General features: G+C 55.2%; 1 protein-coding gene across 3 annotated transcripts in view; it reads right to left on the bottom strand.

The window, feature by feature from the left end:
• The window catches only part of NECTIN1 (nectin cell adhesion molecule 1), a 73833-nt gene extending 59383 nt beyond the window's left edge, over positions 1-14450 (bottom strand). For 2 of the 3 annotated variants that reach the window (XM_048968184.1, XM_048968186.1), the window contains exon 1: positions 13714-14450. In XM_048968184.1, coding sequence (XP_048824141.1) covers positions 13714-13795 — 82 coding nt within the window. In that variant the 5' untranslated portion in view covers positions 13796-14450. The remainder of the gene's footprint in view (positions 1-13713) is intronic. The other variant, XM_048968185.1, reaches the window with a different exon arrangement.
• Positions 14451-16192: the final 1742 nt, after the last annotated feature.

The following is a 16192-nucleotide window of genomic DNA, read 5'->3' as shown; positions in this document are numbered from 1 at the left end:
ATCCCCATCCCCCTCCTCTTCCCCATCCTCTCCCCCTCCCCCCGCACCCCACAGCCATGCAGGGGATGAGGCGGCGCAGGGGAGGAGGTTTGATCGCGGCTCACGCCGTGAGCATGAACAAAGCGCTGGGACCAGGAATGCGGAGCAACCAACAGCATTTCTATGCTAATGAACTCTCCGATCAGATCCCACCGCCTGTGGCAAATGGAAGTGAAAATCCGGGCTTGAAAGGACGCAACTTTTATGGCCGACGGAGCGTCGCTGGGCTCCTACACCGGTCCTGCTCCCTCGGTTTTATTTATAATTGACTTCCACCGAGCTGGAGTACTGCGCGTTCCAAATGGAAACAGCTGTTGGAACTGAAAATCAGCATCGTAAAGCGTGGACGTGTGCAGTTTTGTGCTGTTTACTCCTGATTGCTCTGCTCCCATGGCTCAATGGCCCGACCCCAACAAAGGATGCTCCGGCACAGGGTTAAATCCCTCCTGCATCCCCACGTGCTGTGCAAGATGGGCTGCGTCCCGCACCGAGCATCCCATGTGGTACTGCAAGGTGCAGGATGGAAGAAGTCTGTCCCATGTGCCCTTCAGGGCATGGAAAGGACCTCATCTGCTTCTCCTTTGCTATCTCTGTAGAAACTGAGACTCAGGATCGAAGCAATGGAAATATTTCCAGGAAAGAGTGTAAAACCTGCCCCAAACTGTGCAGAATTCCCATGCCTTGTCCTGTTAAGGGGACAAAACACCAACTTGCTGCCAAGAGCACTGGTTTTCTCTTGGTTTCAGATGGATTGCTGCACTTTTATTATGCCCTATATCAGAGGTCACTGAGACTATGGGGCAAGGGATGCCTCCAACCACCACCTGCCCATCGCCCATCATCCTGCCAGCCATTCCCCACACAGCTCCCTGGCACCAATGCTACATCAGCGGGGTGGAAGCAAACTCCTCACCTTTGCACAACCATCCAACATCAGCTCAGCACGCAGAGCCCTGCTCCCTCAGCAACAAGACCTGACAAGGCACTTGGCCCCTGGAGGTTGACCGCCGGACTCCCTGACCTCATCCAGTCACTGCTTTTTAGCAGGCGTGATGTTCTGATCAGCAGGAAACAGAGCTGACGTGCTGCTGCTTGGTCCCTCATTGCAAACAAGCCGTGCCCTCCTACACACCGAAAACACCAGCTGGTGAAGCTTTGGCCATCCTGCTGCTTGTTCTCAAGGGATAACGATCCAAAGGCCTCGTGTTGCAAAATAAACTGGAGATCCCCACGGATTGCCAAATTCCTGAAGTCAACGTGGAAACGTTGCACATGGGAGAAACCTTGGCTGCGCAATGCAGAGGGGCGAAGGGCTGGGAGTGAGCTCTGCTGATGTGGTGCTGAGGGCTCTGGATGAGCACAGAAGGTGCTCTCTCTTTCTGTGGAGAAAAGCAAAGCAGCCATCCAGATGGGCCAGCCATGGAACCCAACCATAGGTGCCTGCTGCAAACATTTCTGTAGGTGGAGTTGCTGATGGGGGAATCAAAGCTCAGCTTTTCTCCATGGGGAGATTGCAGCAAGCTCTCTGCACTAAGGGCAGCAAAGGGCCTGGATGCCCGATTACCAACAGATCCAGAGGGGGAAAAACCTGCTAGCAAAACCAGACCCTGCTGCAGGAGGGATATCCCTGCTGGGTGCAGAACCCAACAGTGTGAGCAGACCTGCAATAAAACCCTGAGAAGGAGGACTGGATACGGATAGCACCTCTTGCATCAATGCTATTTCTCCCGCTGGGTGTCAGTCACTTCAGATGCTCCGGTGTTTTTAAGGTGGTTTGCTGGGAAGAGAGGTGTTTAGAAAGCCTGTCACTGAGCAGCGTGCTGCAATCTTAAAAATAACCCATTAATTAAAAACTGGCCCTGAGCTTCTTGGGCCCTAAAAACAACAGAAGTGGGTTTTTACTCTTTGCCAGCCGACCGAAGGCCTCCGATTAAATATTAACCGCTTCATTCAGACCACAAGCAACGTGCAAAGCTATTTACTGCTCCAAACAAACACATCCAGCGATGATGGGTGGTGGTGTCCACACCAGCAAGTTTCCCATGTGTGCCTGAGTCAGCATGAAGCCAGGAGGCATTTCAGCACACGTTTCATTGGGCTCAGCACTCGGGTGGGTGCAGCTCTCTCCAGGAGCGCGCGGCTGAGCTGCAGACAGCCCCATCCGTGGGCTGCTGACGTCAATGGTTGCCTCTTTGGATCTCACTTTGGTGGCTGTCTGATTTATTTTCCTTTCATCCCCTTCTCAAAGCCCAGTGTGGGACCGGCAGTGGCTTGACAGCGATTTTTAGGGATGCAGAAGTGGATGCTCTCGCTCAGCCCTGGGTGGTGGCAGTGGGGACAGAAGCATGGGGCATCAATGGGAACCAAAGCCAAACCGATGCCACAGGCCAAGGCAGCCCATTCCTTGCAACCCAGACCAATGCCCCAAGCAAGAATTGCCCATTCCTTGCAACCCCTGTCCATCTGCAGTGACCCAGAAGGGCTGCAGTGCTGCTCTTTGTCCCACCGATGGCTCAGTAATGGTACCACCCCTCTCGTGCTCCCTGCCAACTTTGAAGGCTTTCCCCCAGGCTTCCCTGGGTGTCATTCGATGCCCTGGAGCAACAGGACAAACAGTGATTGTTCCCCATCTTATTTCTAATTATGATTGGGAATAAGAAAGCAGCTGTGCTCCTGGTTGGGCCCCCAGCCAGCCCCTTCCCTCCCCCCATTTCACAGCCATACACTCAGGTTTCTGATGCACCAGGATCAAATAACCCATCACTCAGGGTAAGATATTATCCCCTATTACCAATTCAATGCAAACAGCTCTCGTCTTCCTCAGATTAAAAGCCAATTAAAAAGCGTTGCTTTTCAAGGGGAGAGGAAACTGAGAGGGGTTTTTTTTTTTGGTGGTTTTTTGTTGGTCTCTGGCAAGGAAGCAACGTCCCTCAGAAGTGCTATGGAAGGGTTCTTGTAAAGTCACATTGATCTTGCTCAGAATATTTTGGGCCTCTCGTCTGCACAGGAAAAGGGAAACACAGAAAGGCCAACAACAGAACCTCAACAACTCGTGTTCTAAAGAAAGAGAAAAGGAGAAACTTTGACTTGCTGGAGGATCAGTGGTGTTTGCTTGAGTCAGCAATTGGTGTTTTGGGTTTCAGATCTGTCTCGGGGCAAGGCAGCCTTACTCTCAAGGTGAAGAGCAAGCTCATAAATCTGGGAGAAGCTTCAAGCCCAGAATGTGTTGATTCCCTACCACATGGAGGGCAGAGCCAGCAGGAAAAGGGCACTGGCTCTGCAAATAGAAATTGGGATGAGTGCTGGTAAATCACGTGTCACAGAGGAGGAGGTGACATTCAGCTTTGAGAGGAGGGAGAAAGGGATTTGAAGCCAGCTCTGTGCTCACCAGGTCTGCAAGGCTGATTTTCTGCTGCCCACCGCTCGCACAAAAGCCTCAAACATCTCCTCACACCCTGGGTGCAACACGTCCAGCAAAAGCCAGAGAACCCACTTGCAGCCTGCATGCACTGAGTGCCCCAAGCTCACACTCGCAGCTCCTGCTTGCTGCTCCTATGCACCAGTTTGGAAGAAGGGCAGAGCAAGCCCATCCGCTTCACTGGCGAGGTAGGTGACCTAATGAGCTCCTGTGCAACGTGAATTATCTTCTGTTTTTATAGGGATGCTAAAGTAGCACAAAAACATGTCTGTCAATCTGTCAGACTGCATTTTCGTCTGTCACACGTTAGCCCAGATCTTCCTGTCTACAAGCAGATAGTAATTTGTTGCTTCCTCTTCTGTTTGCTTTTTAAAAGCCGTTTCCACCTGGATTATACAGACACACATCCATACACAAACAGCAGCCAGCCCCTCTCTCTGGCCTCATTCTTTATCCTGGTCTTAGCGAGGCAGACCAGGAGCAGTGTACCCTGACCCTCCCCACAGCCCAACCCACTGCTGGTGCAGAGGCAAAGCAGGGGCCAGGCTGAGCCTCCCTGGCCGTGGGGAGCCCATCCCAGCCCATGCCAGCCTGCACTTGCCCACCTGCAGAATGTTCCCATGCAACCACAAGTTTTGCATGGGGAGAGGAGGGGCCCGAGTGCAGCAAACTCCAAATCTTGCTCCCACCATCCTGGCTGAGTGTGAGCACCGACGTGGCGGAATCCACCCCACGTCCCCCTGCTCCAGCTTCAGTGACCTCTGAGATCCCACCAGGAGCCCAGTGGGCAGAACAGAGGGAAGCAGTGGGATGTGGACACAGCCAAAAGGGGACGACGGGGACACCCGTGTCTGTGTGATGGGTGCAGCGGGGGGCTGGAATGCTACGTGGCCATTCCCATCCCTCTCCCTTTCATTTCCGCCCAGGAAAAGGAAGGCTTCTCCCTGCTTGTGTGCTTTCTTTCCCAGCGTTCCCCCAGCTGCAGCTCATGAAACCCCGTCTCAAGCCACCCCGTCGCCATGGCAACGGGCCGAAAATGAACAGATGGTGCTGGGTGGCCGAAGCCCCATGGAGGGGGAGCAGCACAGCATGAGGAATGAGCACCCAGGGGACAGGGATGTCATCCTTCGGCCACGGCGAGATGTCTGCACAGTTTCACCCTGGAGTGGCCCTGCAGGATGGGGGGCACAGACGTGGTGCCCTCCCAATGGGGTGGCACCCGCTGAGACCCACTGTTCACAACTTGGATTCCTCCAGCTTCAGCTGCTCGCAGACCCACGGAGCATCACCAAACCTCACCCCACGTTTCGGGGTGTTGCACGGCATCCTCCAGATGGATTCATCCTGAGCAGGCTGGGCGGTGCAGACCAAACTCAGCGCTTATCTCCCCATGGGTTAATTGTCCACGTGGAGCCTTGGAGCAGACAAACACCCAGACCCTGCCAGAGGTCCCGCAGCTGAGATGGGATACAGGATCCATGCTTTGCTTGGGGGATGCTCAGAGCTGAGCCCGCTCCCCCTGCTCCTTGTTCCTATGGCCTTGGCTCACGCTGACAGAGATCCTGGCCTCAGGGGGGAGCCCAGCCCGGCCCAACCGGCTCCCAGCCCACACCCGTGAGAAGAGCTGGGCCCCTCCTGCCTCCCAGGTGTGGCTCTGCCCTGCGGGAACCGCTGCTGCCAGCCGGGATGCGGCTGTGGCTGGGAGCAGGGGAGCATGGGGTGGATCTGCAGCCCGGTTTGCTGGATGCCCTCAGCATCCCAAATCATTGCATTTTTTTGTTTGTTTTCTGCTCCTTTTGGGTTCAGACCCCTTGGGAGGCCACGGCTCAGTGATGCTCCAGGTGATGCTTTCCCCAGCTGAGGGGCGGACAGCAGCTCCCAAGCCCAACTCTTTGGGCTCCTCCACTGCTCAAGGACGGCCTCCCACAGCCAGAACCCCCTGTCGGAGGGAAGCACACAGCCCCCAGCAGCCCTGGAGCTGCTCCAGCCCTTTCTTCCCCAGCCCGGCAAGCCCTAACCCACAGCTCTGCAGAACAGGTTGGGTGCAGCTCTGCTGTGCCAGCTTCCCACGCACAGCCCTGCCCGCCCGCACCCCCCCCCCGCCCCAATGGCCCTTCTCTTTTTTTTCCTCTCTTTTTTTTTTTTTTTCCCCGGATCAAAGCTGCCTCCCCTCCCTGTATTACAAACATTATTCAGCTCAAGATAAGATGCTCTCCAGCAGCTCTTTATTAATCCCATTGGAGGCAGAACGGATGCAGCGAGATAGGGACTCAGCGTGGCCAGGACAGTGACAAATGTCCCACAGAACACCTTTGCAAAAAGAGAAGTACATTGTTCTGTGTGGGTTTTTATTTTTGGCCAGAAAGTCTTGTGGGAACTGTGGGTAATAATTAACAATTATTGAACTTTACACCCACCGTCCCTCTCTCCATCTTGGCTGGCTGCTATAATAACTCACCCAGCACTGTGCTAGGGCAGGGTGGACTGCAGAAGAGCTGCTCCCTTGCTTTCACACCCGAGCTTGCACCCCTAACCTTGAAATACCATAGAGATCCTTGCATGAGGCTAAAATCTTCATTGCCCAGCGGACAGATCAGTGCTGTGGCTTTTATAGCACAGGGTTTCTAGTTATCTGCATCCTGGTGCTGGGAAACTTGCTCACAGCCACCTAGGAAATGCACAGCACATGCATGGTGCTGACTGCAATACCCAAGCATTTGCTGGCGTGCAGGCACCCTTCCTGCCTCTTGCAGCATGGATTCCTAGCAAACACCCCTCACCTGCCTTTACCCCCTTCTCCAGATCATGACTGCAAACCAGAAGTGACCCAAATGCCAAACGAACAGAAACCAGGCAGGGAAGCCAACAGACCACGTCCACCCACTGCCACAACTCCAACCCACACACCGTGCACTCAGCAAGGTAAGAAACTGGGCCTGGTGTTTGCACAGGCAGAGCAGTCGTGCATCAATCTGTGCACAACAGTTGTGCAGCTATATGTGCAGAGTGATTTTCGACAATCCCTGGGCAAAGAGCTGCCTGATTTTGGCTGCTACAAAATAAAGGAGAGGGTCATCTTGCCCTGCGCTTGTGCAAAGCAGCGCACGGCGGACAGGTTGTGCAAGGTGCCTGCAGATGCATGGCAATGTGAGCAGAGCAGAGAGGAAAGGCACGTGGAGGTGAAGGGAGCTGGCCAAGGGTATTCCAGGGAGCGTGTGGCAAAGCCAAGAAGTGCTGCCAGCCCTTCAGAGCACAGCTTGCCTTTGCCATCACCTGCAGGCCAAGCTTTCCCTTGAAGTAAAAGCTGATTCACGCCAGTGGAAGTCAGCATTGAGGCTGCACATCCTCCTGCTTCCCTGTGCGCGAGGTGCTCCGCAGGCACTGGGACACCGAGAGCACAAAACAGACAGAGAGCTAAAAAGGATGCTTTTAGCCTTGTGTTTCAGAAGCGAATATAGACCCAGTGAAAGGCCTCAGATCAATAGTAGCCAAGCTGTGAATCGGCGTCCATCCCCTAAGCCACAGAGAGGGTACAGCTGAGACAGCATCTGCACAGACAGCATCTGCACAGAGCATGCCTGGAGCTGACCTTGAGGAGCCGCCTTGAAGTGCTGGAGGGAAACTCCTTCCTCCTTCCTTCCCTCTCTCCATCCTCACCCTTCCCATGCAGCCCTTCTTCCCAGCTGGGTTACGTCACTTGGAGCAGAAGCTGAGTCCTGACAAACTCGCTGCACGCTGCAGCACATCTCAGTGCCATCCCACTGCACACATTTTGAGGCAAACCTGCTGCTCCTGCTCATCTCCTAGGCTGGCGTTCCCAAGATGCTCTGCTAAACACAGGTCCTCCTCCTGTCCTGCTGCCTCCCAAGGGCAGAAATCCCCATCCTACAGCTCCATCCCACACCTTGCTGCTGCTCCCTGCCTCTGTGCACAGCCCAGCCTGCCCTGTAGGCTCGGCCAATTCACAGATCCAAGCTGATACACAGCAGTGATGGATCCGTGATTTGTTGATCATTATCAAACAGCACTAACACAGGGCTGAACTACCCGACCAGGCAGGGATTGAACCTACTTGCCTCTCCAGAGGCTGGCCATAAACAAAACTTAAATAATTAGAGTGCTTGGGCGGAGATGCAGCCTCTAAGTATTCTTAGGCTCAGGCAAATAAAGGAAATAAATTCTTGGAAGGTGCCAGGAAGGATGGGGCAGAGGGAGGCTCATTTTCCACATCACTTGAGTGCAGCCGTTATAAATCTCACTGAGAGATGCACCTCCCCAGGCTAGCGATATTTTTAAACTCCGGCAGAAAGGGGAGAGAGAGAGAAAAAAAACCACATTTTAGTATTTACACCACAGGCGAAAAGAGTATTTAAAAACCAGGATACATTTTTGAAAGTCTGTTCCTGCCATGCGAAGAGAGAAAGAATATTCTTTCTATGGTGTGATAACTGGAAATATCAGCCCTGGAGAATTCATTCCTACCACCATCCTTCTCTTGTAGGCCAACTCCCAGAAGGACCCGGGGTTGAGGAGAGAGGGATGAAGGCAAAGGATGGGGTGCAATCCTCAGCTTGCCAGCACCCAGCCAGCACAGCCAAGAGGGGTCCAGGGTCCCATGGAAACAAGCAGCTGAGATGAATTATGAGATGGCAGGGATGCTGCTGCATGACACATCCCTGATCCCTAATGACCATACATGGGCACAGTCTCAGCTCTCCCCTGCTTGCTGAAGATGCCCCGCTCTGCAGCTCGGTGCTGCTGATAAAGGCAAGAACACGAGCAGCCCCGGCACTGAGCAGCTCCTGCTGCTGTTCCCTCTGCACAACGCCAAGCTCTGGCTGCTGCCTTCTGTTCCAGCCCTTAAAACAGCACTGCTTCTCAAATGACACAGCCTTGGCTAACTGGGTAGGGTGACATAGGAAGCGTCAACGCGAGGGCATCCTGTGTGCTCCGACCTCCTTGGAGCAGCAGAGATCTCTTTCCTCTGTGCATTTATACAGCCCCTAAACTAGCTTTGATTACTCGTCCTCAACGCTTCCTCCAGGGCAGGAAGGCCCTCAGCACAGGTGCTCTCTGCTGGGGATGTGTCCTTTGGGGTCAGCAAACCCTTCTCCCCCAGCACAGAGGTGCAGAGGGGCACCTGGCTCAGTTTCTACATGCTGTGGCCACATCCCCTCCGCTGCCAGGCTCAGGAACAAGGCTGGTTTTGCTCTCAGGTGGCCATGGGGTGTTGGGTGCCAGCCTCACACAGATGCGTCTTTGTGCCCCGAGCTGTGCTTGCCTGTCCCCAGAGCATCCCCTGGCTGCCAGCCACCAGCTGCGAGCTGCATGGCCCTGCTGTGACGCCTGGCCCTGCCTCCGGATGCCTCACTGCAGCATGGGGGGAGGAATGGATCTTCCATGGGAAAGGAAAAATACACACTCGGGATCTGTCTGATAATGGGATTTTCCCAGGTAGAGAGAATGCTGAGAAGGGAGATGGAGGCAGAGCCGTGACTAACCAGGCTTGGGAGCACCTTCTGTCTCACAGCCAGGTGGCCCATCTGGTACCTGCCGCTGCTTCGAGGCAGGGATGTGATTTGTGGGTCCTGTAATGTTCCTGCATGGCTAGGAGCACACGGAGTCACTCTGCTGTCTCCAGAAAGGGAAATGGGAACCCTCACTGCTGCACACCGTGTCTTTCTGGTAGGCAAGTCCCACTGAAGCACCTTCCTTTCCAGAACAGGAGGATGGTGATGAGATGGTTCATAGGGTTGGTCCTTTCCTCCCAGCCATCCCCAGCATGCCAAAGGGGCTGGAGATGTTGGCCATGTGTCTCATCTGCAGGAACAGCCTGGGATGCACACACAGCAGGGGATGCCAGGAGCTGCTGCCTTGGGATTGCTGCAGAGCAGAGAGCTGCCGCAGCCTTTATGGTGCTGGGCTGTGCAAGTGCTGCATCAGCCCTGGGGATGGGGACAAACAGCAAATGGACAGCATGAGGACAATGCAAGTGCTCGTGGAGGCTGGGACACACAGGGATGGCAGCACAGGACATCATAGAACACAACTCGGTGCTGGCAGTGCTGGCCTTTGAACCTGAAACTCACACTGCACTTTTGTAAGCGCACGACAGCACCAAAGGTGGGAATGCAGACTTTAACCCAGCACGGTGGAGAGCACAGGGGTCAGAACTCTCCTCCCACAGGCAGCACTTCTGCATTTGAGCAGCTTGGGCAGGAGTTTCTGTCCTGCTACGGAGCCCTGAGCAAAGCAGGCTGTGAGGGTATGTCTGTGTGCAGCACATTCCTCACCTGGGCTGAACCTTCCCTGGGAGAAGCAGAGAAAACCGAAAGGCCAAGAGGATATCTGCACTGCAAACAGCCAAACAGCAGCCAAACAAAGGGAGGGATGGGGAGAAGGTTTGTGCTTTAGTTAAATATTATTCACCTGGGCTTGGGAGCCAGAATTCTCTGTGCTGGGATGGCTGAGTTCTGGTAATTAATACTGGAGGTGTCTCAAGTGCAAACTGTGTCCCAGCTCCAGCAGCACCAACTCGCCCAGCATCACAGCTGCCCTGATTTCATCTGATGGATTTGAGAATGCAACATCGCTGGGGGGTGCTCAGATCAGAGTACCTTTGTCCCTCTCTCTCTGATTTCTGCACTCTGCACTAGCCTGGGAAAAAGCCTGAGCAAGAACCACCGCAACCTTAAGCAATGATGTTGCAAGACTCAAACCTTTGCTCAGAGTGCACGAGGACTGTGGCCACCCATGCGAGGACTCAGCAGCTCATCCCTGCAGTCCTTACAGCGTCTGCTCTTCCCCAAAGGCCTTTTCCCTTGATGCTGTCCCCATCTCCACTGCGGTGCTGCTGGTGGGAGCGGGCTGTCCCCAGCCTTAGCAGCACAAGCAGAGGGCACAGGGGGAAGCAGCTCACACCAACCGGCTCTTCTGGTTCCCTTTGTGATTCAGCCCAGCTGTGCACGGTGCCCAAAGGATCCTGCAGGAGCCTCCCTGCAAACTCAGCTGCAGCCCGGAGATGCCTTGGGCTCTGCCACCATTGGAGGCTACCTTGCCAATGCTTTTCCACGTCCCTCTGCAAATGGGGCTGTGTGCTCCGGGCTGGGAGCTCCGCAGGGAGCAGCAGCTCTGAGCTCCTGTCACCTCGCCCATGCTGACACAGCCACGAGCTCACACTTCAGGCCAGGTTAGAACCCGACAGGTCGGTTCTGCAGCAGCGAGCGAGGTTTAATGAGAAAACAGCAGCAAAGGACACTTTTTGCTTCCTGAAATAGCCTGACGTCGCTGGTTCTGAGCTTCGGGTAGGGCAAAGAAAAAGTACCAACCAACAACTCAAAGACCGAGCAAAACTTTGGCAACTTTTTCCCTTCTGGAAGCTGCTCTGGGATGTGAGAACAGCTTTGCAAAGCACAAGCTGAACCAGATCCTGCAGTGGCACGCAGGGATGCTCCCCACAAAGCAGCCCTCCCTGCAGCTGCAGCCCTGCCTGACCCAGCGCCCGCGGGTCACCGCCGCTCAGCCAACACCGCTTTCAAGCACAGCGATGGAAAAACCCCACATCACAGCTGGGAGCACCTCTCCCTGCTGAGGATCTCAAAGCGCTTTGCAACCAAAGTTGAGAGGCCCAAGAGGTGGCCTGGGGACAGCAGACGGGAATTTGTCCCCGTGCAAAGGGAAGAAGTTGGGGAGAGGGGTTTCTGGCTTGCCAGCAGCCCCCATTCATGTTCACAGCTCAGAGCCATCAGTTGGCAGCAGGTTTGCATGGAGCCCTGCGCTCAATCCGTTCCAGATGATTGAGTCGATCGTGTTAAAGACACTGTAAGGGCCTCGTTATGGGTTTTACAGCAGGGAACTTTTATTTCCTTATCAGAAGGAAAGCTAACATTGTCAGAAGGTGGAGGCAGTGTACGTGGATAGGAACAGAATGAAACGGCACTGATTAGATGGGCCACGAAGGGTTTTCAGAGAAGCAGGCATTGCCTCCTGCCTTCCTCCCATCAGCTGCTATGCACCAACCAGCATTTTCCAAAAAAAATAAAGTAGAAAATCCACAGATTAGGTGGATATATAAATAAAATAGAAAATCTAATTCACTTATAACAGAGAATCCTAAGTTCCCCCCCCTCTTCAAGCAAGTGCCTGCACACAAAGCACACGCATGGTGCATTACATATATATGTATGCCTTCAGCTTCTGTTAAATACACCCTCAGCTTCTCTGAGCTCTGCCCTCCAAGGAACGACCTGCCTCAGCACAGCCCCACACCTGTATCAGCCTGTGGTGCTCTGCGCAGCTCTGGGTGCACCCATGGCACAAATAAGCCCACGAATGAATGAAAAAGATGAATGAATAAATACAAAACAGAGCAGCAGCCGTTCCTGCAGAGGTGCTGCATCCACCTTTCAGCCAAAAGCGTCACCCACGCAGGCTGTGGGACACTCAGTGATCATTGGTGGGGTCAGGAAGGATGATCCTGCAGTGCTGCCTGTCTCTTTTGCATGGCAAGGCGCTGCTGGATGCACTGCTGCCTTATCCCAGAGGGACACTGCAAGACAAACTATGGGGCTTCTGCAGAGCAGTAGGAGAGGAGACTGACTGCTGGCAGCACAGCCACCAGAATGGACAAATTTGTGGGGTAAAGGAGTCTCCTGGGACAGAGCAAGGTGAAATGCCCTCAATCACTGCCTGTGTATTCTCATAGGGACTGGAGAAGGATGAAACCCTTCTGGGTTACCCGGAGCAGCAGTGCTGCACCCCCAGAGCCTTACAGAGGGCTACAGGGAGGTTCCTGCCCATGAGGAGAGCTGCACGGGAAGCTGGAAGCCTCCTTGCCAGGAGCAGAGCTGTGCCTGGGAGCACAGGGAGCCCCAGGCTGCCCCTTCCACAGCCTCTTTTTGCAGTGCTCAGCCGATCCCTTTGTCCTGGGAATACAGAAGCATACCCAGACCTGGATTCCATTCACTGTTAACCTCACCCCTCTCACAAACTCTTCCTGCTTTCTTGGCCAGCCACCTCCTGCCCCCATCTCACCTCTGTTTCCCCCCCACTTCAGTTGCTCAATGCAGCCCCCGTTTCCCACGTGCTGGGCGATACAATCTCCGGCTTTGCTTTCACCAAGAGACCCCGGAGCAGCAGCCGATTGCTCCCGGCCAGCCCTCTTATCTCAGCCTTTGCAACCCACAGCTCGCAGCGCAGCCATTCCAGCTGCACATCCAGCAAGCTGTTCCCGAATTGCGGAGGAACGGACTCCAATTGCACCCTATCCTCATGCATGTCCTGCTGTCCGGCTGCAGACCGTTCCTCACGCAGGCACTCACTGTCCCTCACCGCTGCCCATGTGGCCGCAGCCACCGCTCCTAACCCCCTCCAGCCCCGACCCGAAAAGACGAGCAAGGCTTTCGTTTTCCTTTCCTAGCTCATTCACCAGCGCTGTTTAAACCTAGATTGCTGGTCACCCTTCCGTATGAACGCCTCGGATAGCCCTCCCGAATGGCGTTAACCCTTTCGGAGCCGGAGCGAAAGAAGAGGCCCCCCCACCATCACCACCTTCCCCCCCCACATCTTCCCCAAGGGCACTTCATGAACTGGGTCACCCGTCCGCTGCCAACAGCTGTGCCAGAGCCCGGGGCAACGCCGAGCCCCGATGGGGAAACTCAGCCGGGAGGGCTCCAACGAGCCGGGGAACTGCAGATCCGCATCTTTGCCCATCTGCTCCATTCCGAGGAAGCAGAATGAGGCACGCCAAGTACAAAAGCAACGAAAGGAAGGTTTGAAACGCGGCAGCAGTCCAACCCCCCTGCAAAGAGCCCGTGGGAAGTGTGTGTATGTTAAGTACGGGGCGGGGGGGGGGATTTCTTCAGGGACAGCTGAAACCTCCTTCTCTCTTTCCGAAACATCTGTGCTCGCTCCCCAGCACCGGGTCCTTTCCCGGGAAGGCTGCCTGCTGTGCCTCGCTAGACGCTGCTCGATCCAAAGAGCAAACAAACCGCCTCAGCTCTCAGCACTCCCGAGCCCACTGCCTGCAGCTGCTTTCAAAACAGACGATCGTGTTGTTTCCTTTCCGGGCTAAAACCGGCCCCGGCTCTCTCCCACCCTCAGGCTTCCACACCTGCTCCAGAGGCGCACCCCCAAAAAGTTGACTCCGTCCTTCCCTGCGCTTCCCGCATCCCGAACCCCCCGGCAGCCCCGAGCCCCGCAATCCCGACGTGATGCGGGGAGGGAGGGGAAGGGAGGGCCGGCCGGCAGAGGCTCACCTGGAAAGAGCGCGGCCGCCAGGATGCAAACTCCGATAGTCCACCAAGATGCACGGCAACTTGTCTGCAGCTGTGAAGCCATGAGAGTTCCTTCGAAGAAATGGGCGAGGGACGGTCTGGCAGCGTAGCTGAGCCCCCCACCCTCCCTGCCCCTGGTGATGCCGCTCAGGTCTGCTTAAAAAATAAAAATAAAGGCGCAGGAGGATAAAGAGGCGGTGCGCCCAGAGGCAGGAGGATGGGCGGCCGGAGGAGAGCTTCGCACATCCGCGGGGTCCCCGGGGCTCGACGGGGCCCCTTTGGGCGGCTGGGCAGCGCGGTGCCTTCCTCCGGTAGGGAGAAGGAGGGAAAGGGAAGAAAAACAAAAACAAAAACAAAAAATTAAAACAAAAAGAAGAGTGCGGGGGGTGGGGAGGGGGCAAAACAAATAAAGAGAGCTCTCCTCGGGTTGCTGCTGCTGCTGCTGCCGCCGAGCGCAGCGCGGCGGTGCCGTGATTCCAGCGGCGGGGCTCGGCAGCCCCCGCCCGCCGCCCGCCCTCCGCTTCCCGGGGCGCGGAGCTCCGGTAGAGGGGCGGCGGAGCTCAGGCGGCGGAGGAAAAGGAAAAGGGCCGATCGCGGAGCTCCATGGCCGGGCGGGGGGCGGGGGGGCTGCCCGGGTTGCAGGGCACCGCCGCCCGATCGCACACACGCACACACTCCTCCCGGGCGGGGCGGCGGCGGCGGCGGGCGGCAGCGTTCTCCCCCTCCCCGTGATGTCAGTGCTCGGAGGAGGCAGGGCGCTGAGTTAACTCTTTGCCTGCCCTGTGCGGAGTGCCGGAGAGCCGCCCGGTCTGTCCGCTGGAGCCTCGTGCTGTCAGCAGGGCAGCCGGCTTCTCCCCCGCCTCTCCTCGCCTTCCCTCCCTCCGGCTGCTGTCTTTTGTTCTGCGAAGCCCTGGGGAAGGGGATCCTTTCGCCCCGAGGTCTTCGAGCACCCAGGAGTTGAGGCTGTATGAATTTCAGTGGCAGCTGAAAGCCGCCTGTGTAGCCATTCTTACACCTTCCACATCGATCGCGTGGGATCTCAGCGTGCACTCATTGATAGATTTCCTTCGCGTGCGGATCCGAAGCAATACGCAGCGTTTTCAAGGGGCCTGATGAAAGAAGGAGCTTGTTCTGGGCACGTCGATAAACGAGGGGGATTCAGCAGCAGCCACAGGGGAGGAGGGAGGCACCGCTTTGCCGTGCATTGTGTCAGCCCTTATTTTGTGGACACTGACGCTGCTTTTGTGGATCTTTTGCTAAGGAGGTATTTAGGCTGCAAATGGCAGCTCCTGCGCTGCCCCGGCCTCAACGAGGATGCCGAACCCCAAACAAAGATGTGAACAACAATGACAACAACCGGCAACAAAGTCATGTTGATTTCAAGCTCCATTAGAACAACACGGGAACAAATCAATGCCTGGCAAGCAGAAAAGGACAGAAGCAGTGGGGAAGGATACCACACATGGTGGGGAAGGGAGGGGGCAGCCAGTAGCTACAGACAGATACCTCTAAGGACCCCTCCAGCAGTCGCCTCCTCCTTTTAATTCCCTTAGAAGTTAATTCCTGTTCAAGGCAAGGATGGGCAGCTCTGTAACAAAGCGGATTAGCCAGATACAAGGTTTGTTCTGAAATAACAAAAGTTATTACGTAGTAATGAGGTTCGATTAATAGATTCGTTGGCTTGAAGGCCAGCAGGAGCCCTCTGGGTGCTGTGCTCGCAGAGCAGAGGTGCTGAGCTGCCCCAGGACCACTGCCTCCAACACAGAGCTGCAGCCTGGAGTGCACAGCTCTTGTCCTCATGGACAAGCAAGGTACAGAGAGCCCCGGGCATCCTTGCAGCTGTTGTTTCAGCGGTTGGTTTTGCAGCCCTTGCAGTGTTTATCTGGCTAGTTTCACCTTTAATCCATAAAATCTCATTATTTCTTTTCCAGGCTCCATTTAAAGAGATACCTCTGATCAGAAATGCCTTCCCTGGGCAGGTCTCCTTGCGTGGCAATCAGGTCCCTTCAAGTCCCCCTCACTGCACAGCATTCCAGCTTACACTTCTCCCGGTGTGATGCTCTCCCTTGAAGCACACAGCTGCAAGGTGCCTCTGCTCAGAGCTCAGGCTGTGCTTTGCTGCAAAGCCAGTGCAAGCAAGGCGGCTCTTCCCTGCTAGATTTGGGGTACAATTAGCATTTCCCTTCAAGAACAGGGGGAGATTTCATACGGCCTTGGGCCTTGGCCTCCCACATCACAGGTCTCCAACACTTGAGACAAAAACATGAATCCATTAGCAGCAGCAGCAGAGCGTTGGCCTTGGTGCACCAGGCCCAACTTACCGAGCCAGAATGCATTATTTTCATGATCCTACACAAAGCAAAACCCATCACATTTGGCACAGTTCTGGCTGTTAACTTCTAAGATTTATTACACGGTGCCATGGGGCCCCTGTTCTGCAGCTTTTTGTGAGTCCAAAATT

This window comes from Lagopus muta, chromosome 22 (genome assembly GCF_023343835.1).
Source record: "Lagopus muta isolate bLagMut1 chromosome 22, bLagMut1 primary, whole genome shotgun sequence".
Lineage (NCBI taxonomy): Eukaryota > Metazoa > Chordata > Aves > Galliformes > Phasianidae > Lagopus > Lagopus muta.
The sequence above is the reverse complement of the archived record's forward strand: the minus strand, read 5'-3'. Positions and strand labels throughout refer to the sequence as shown.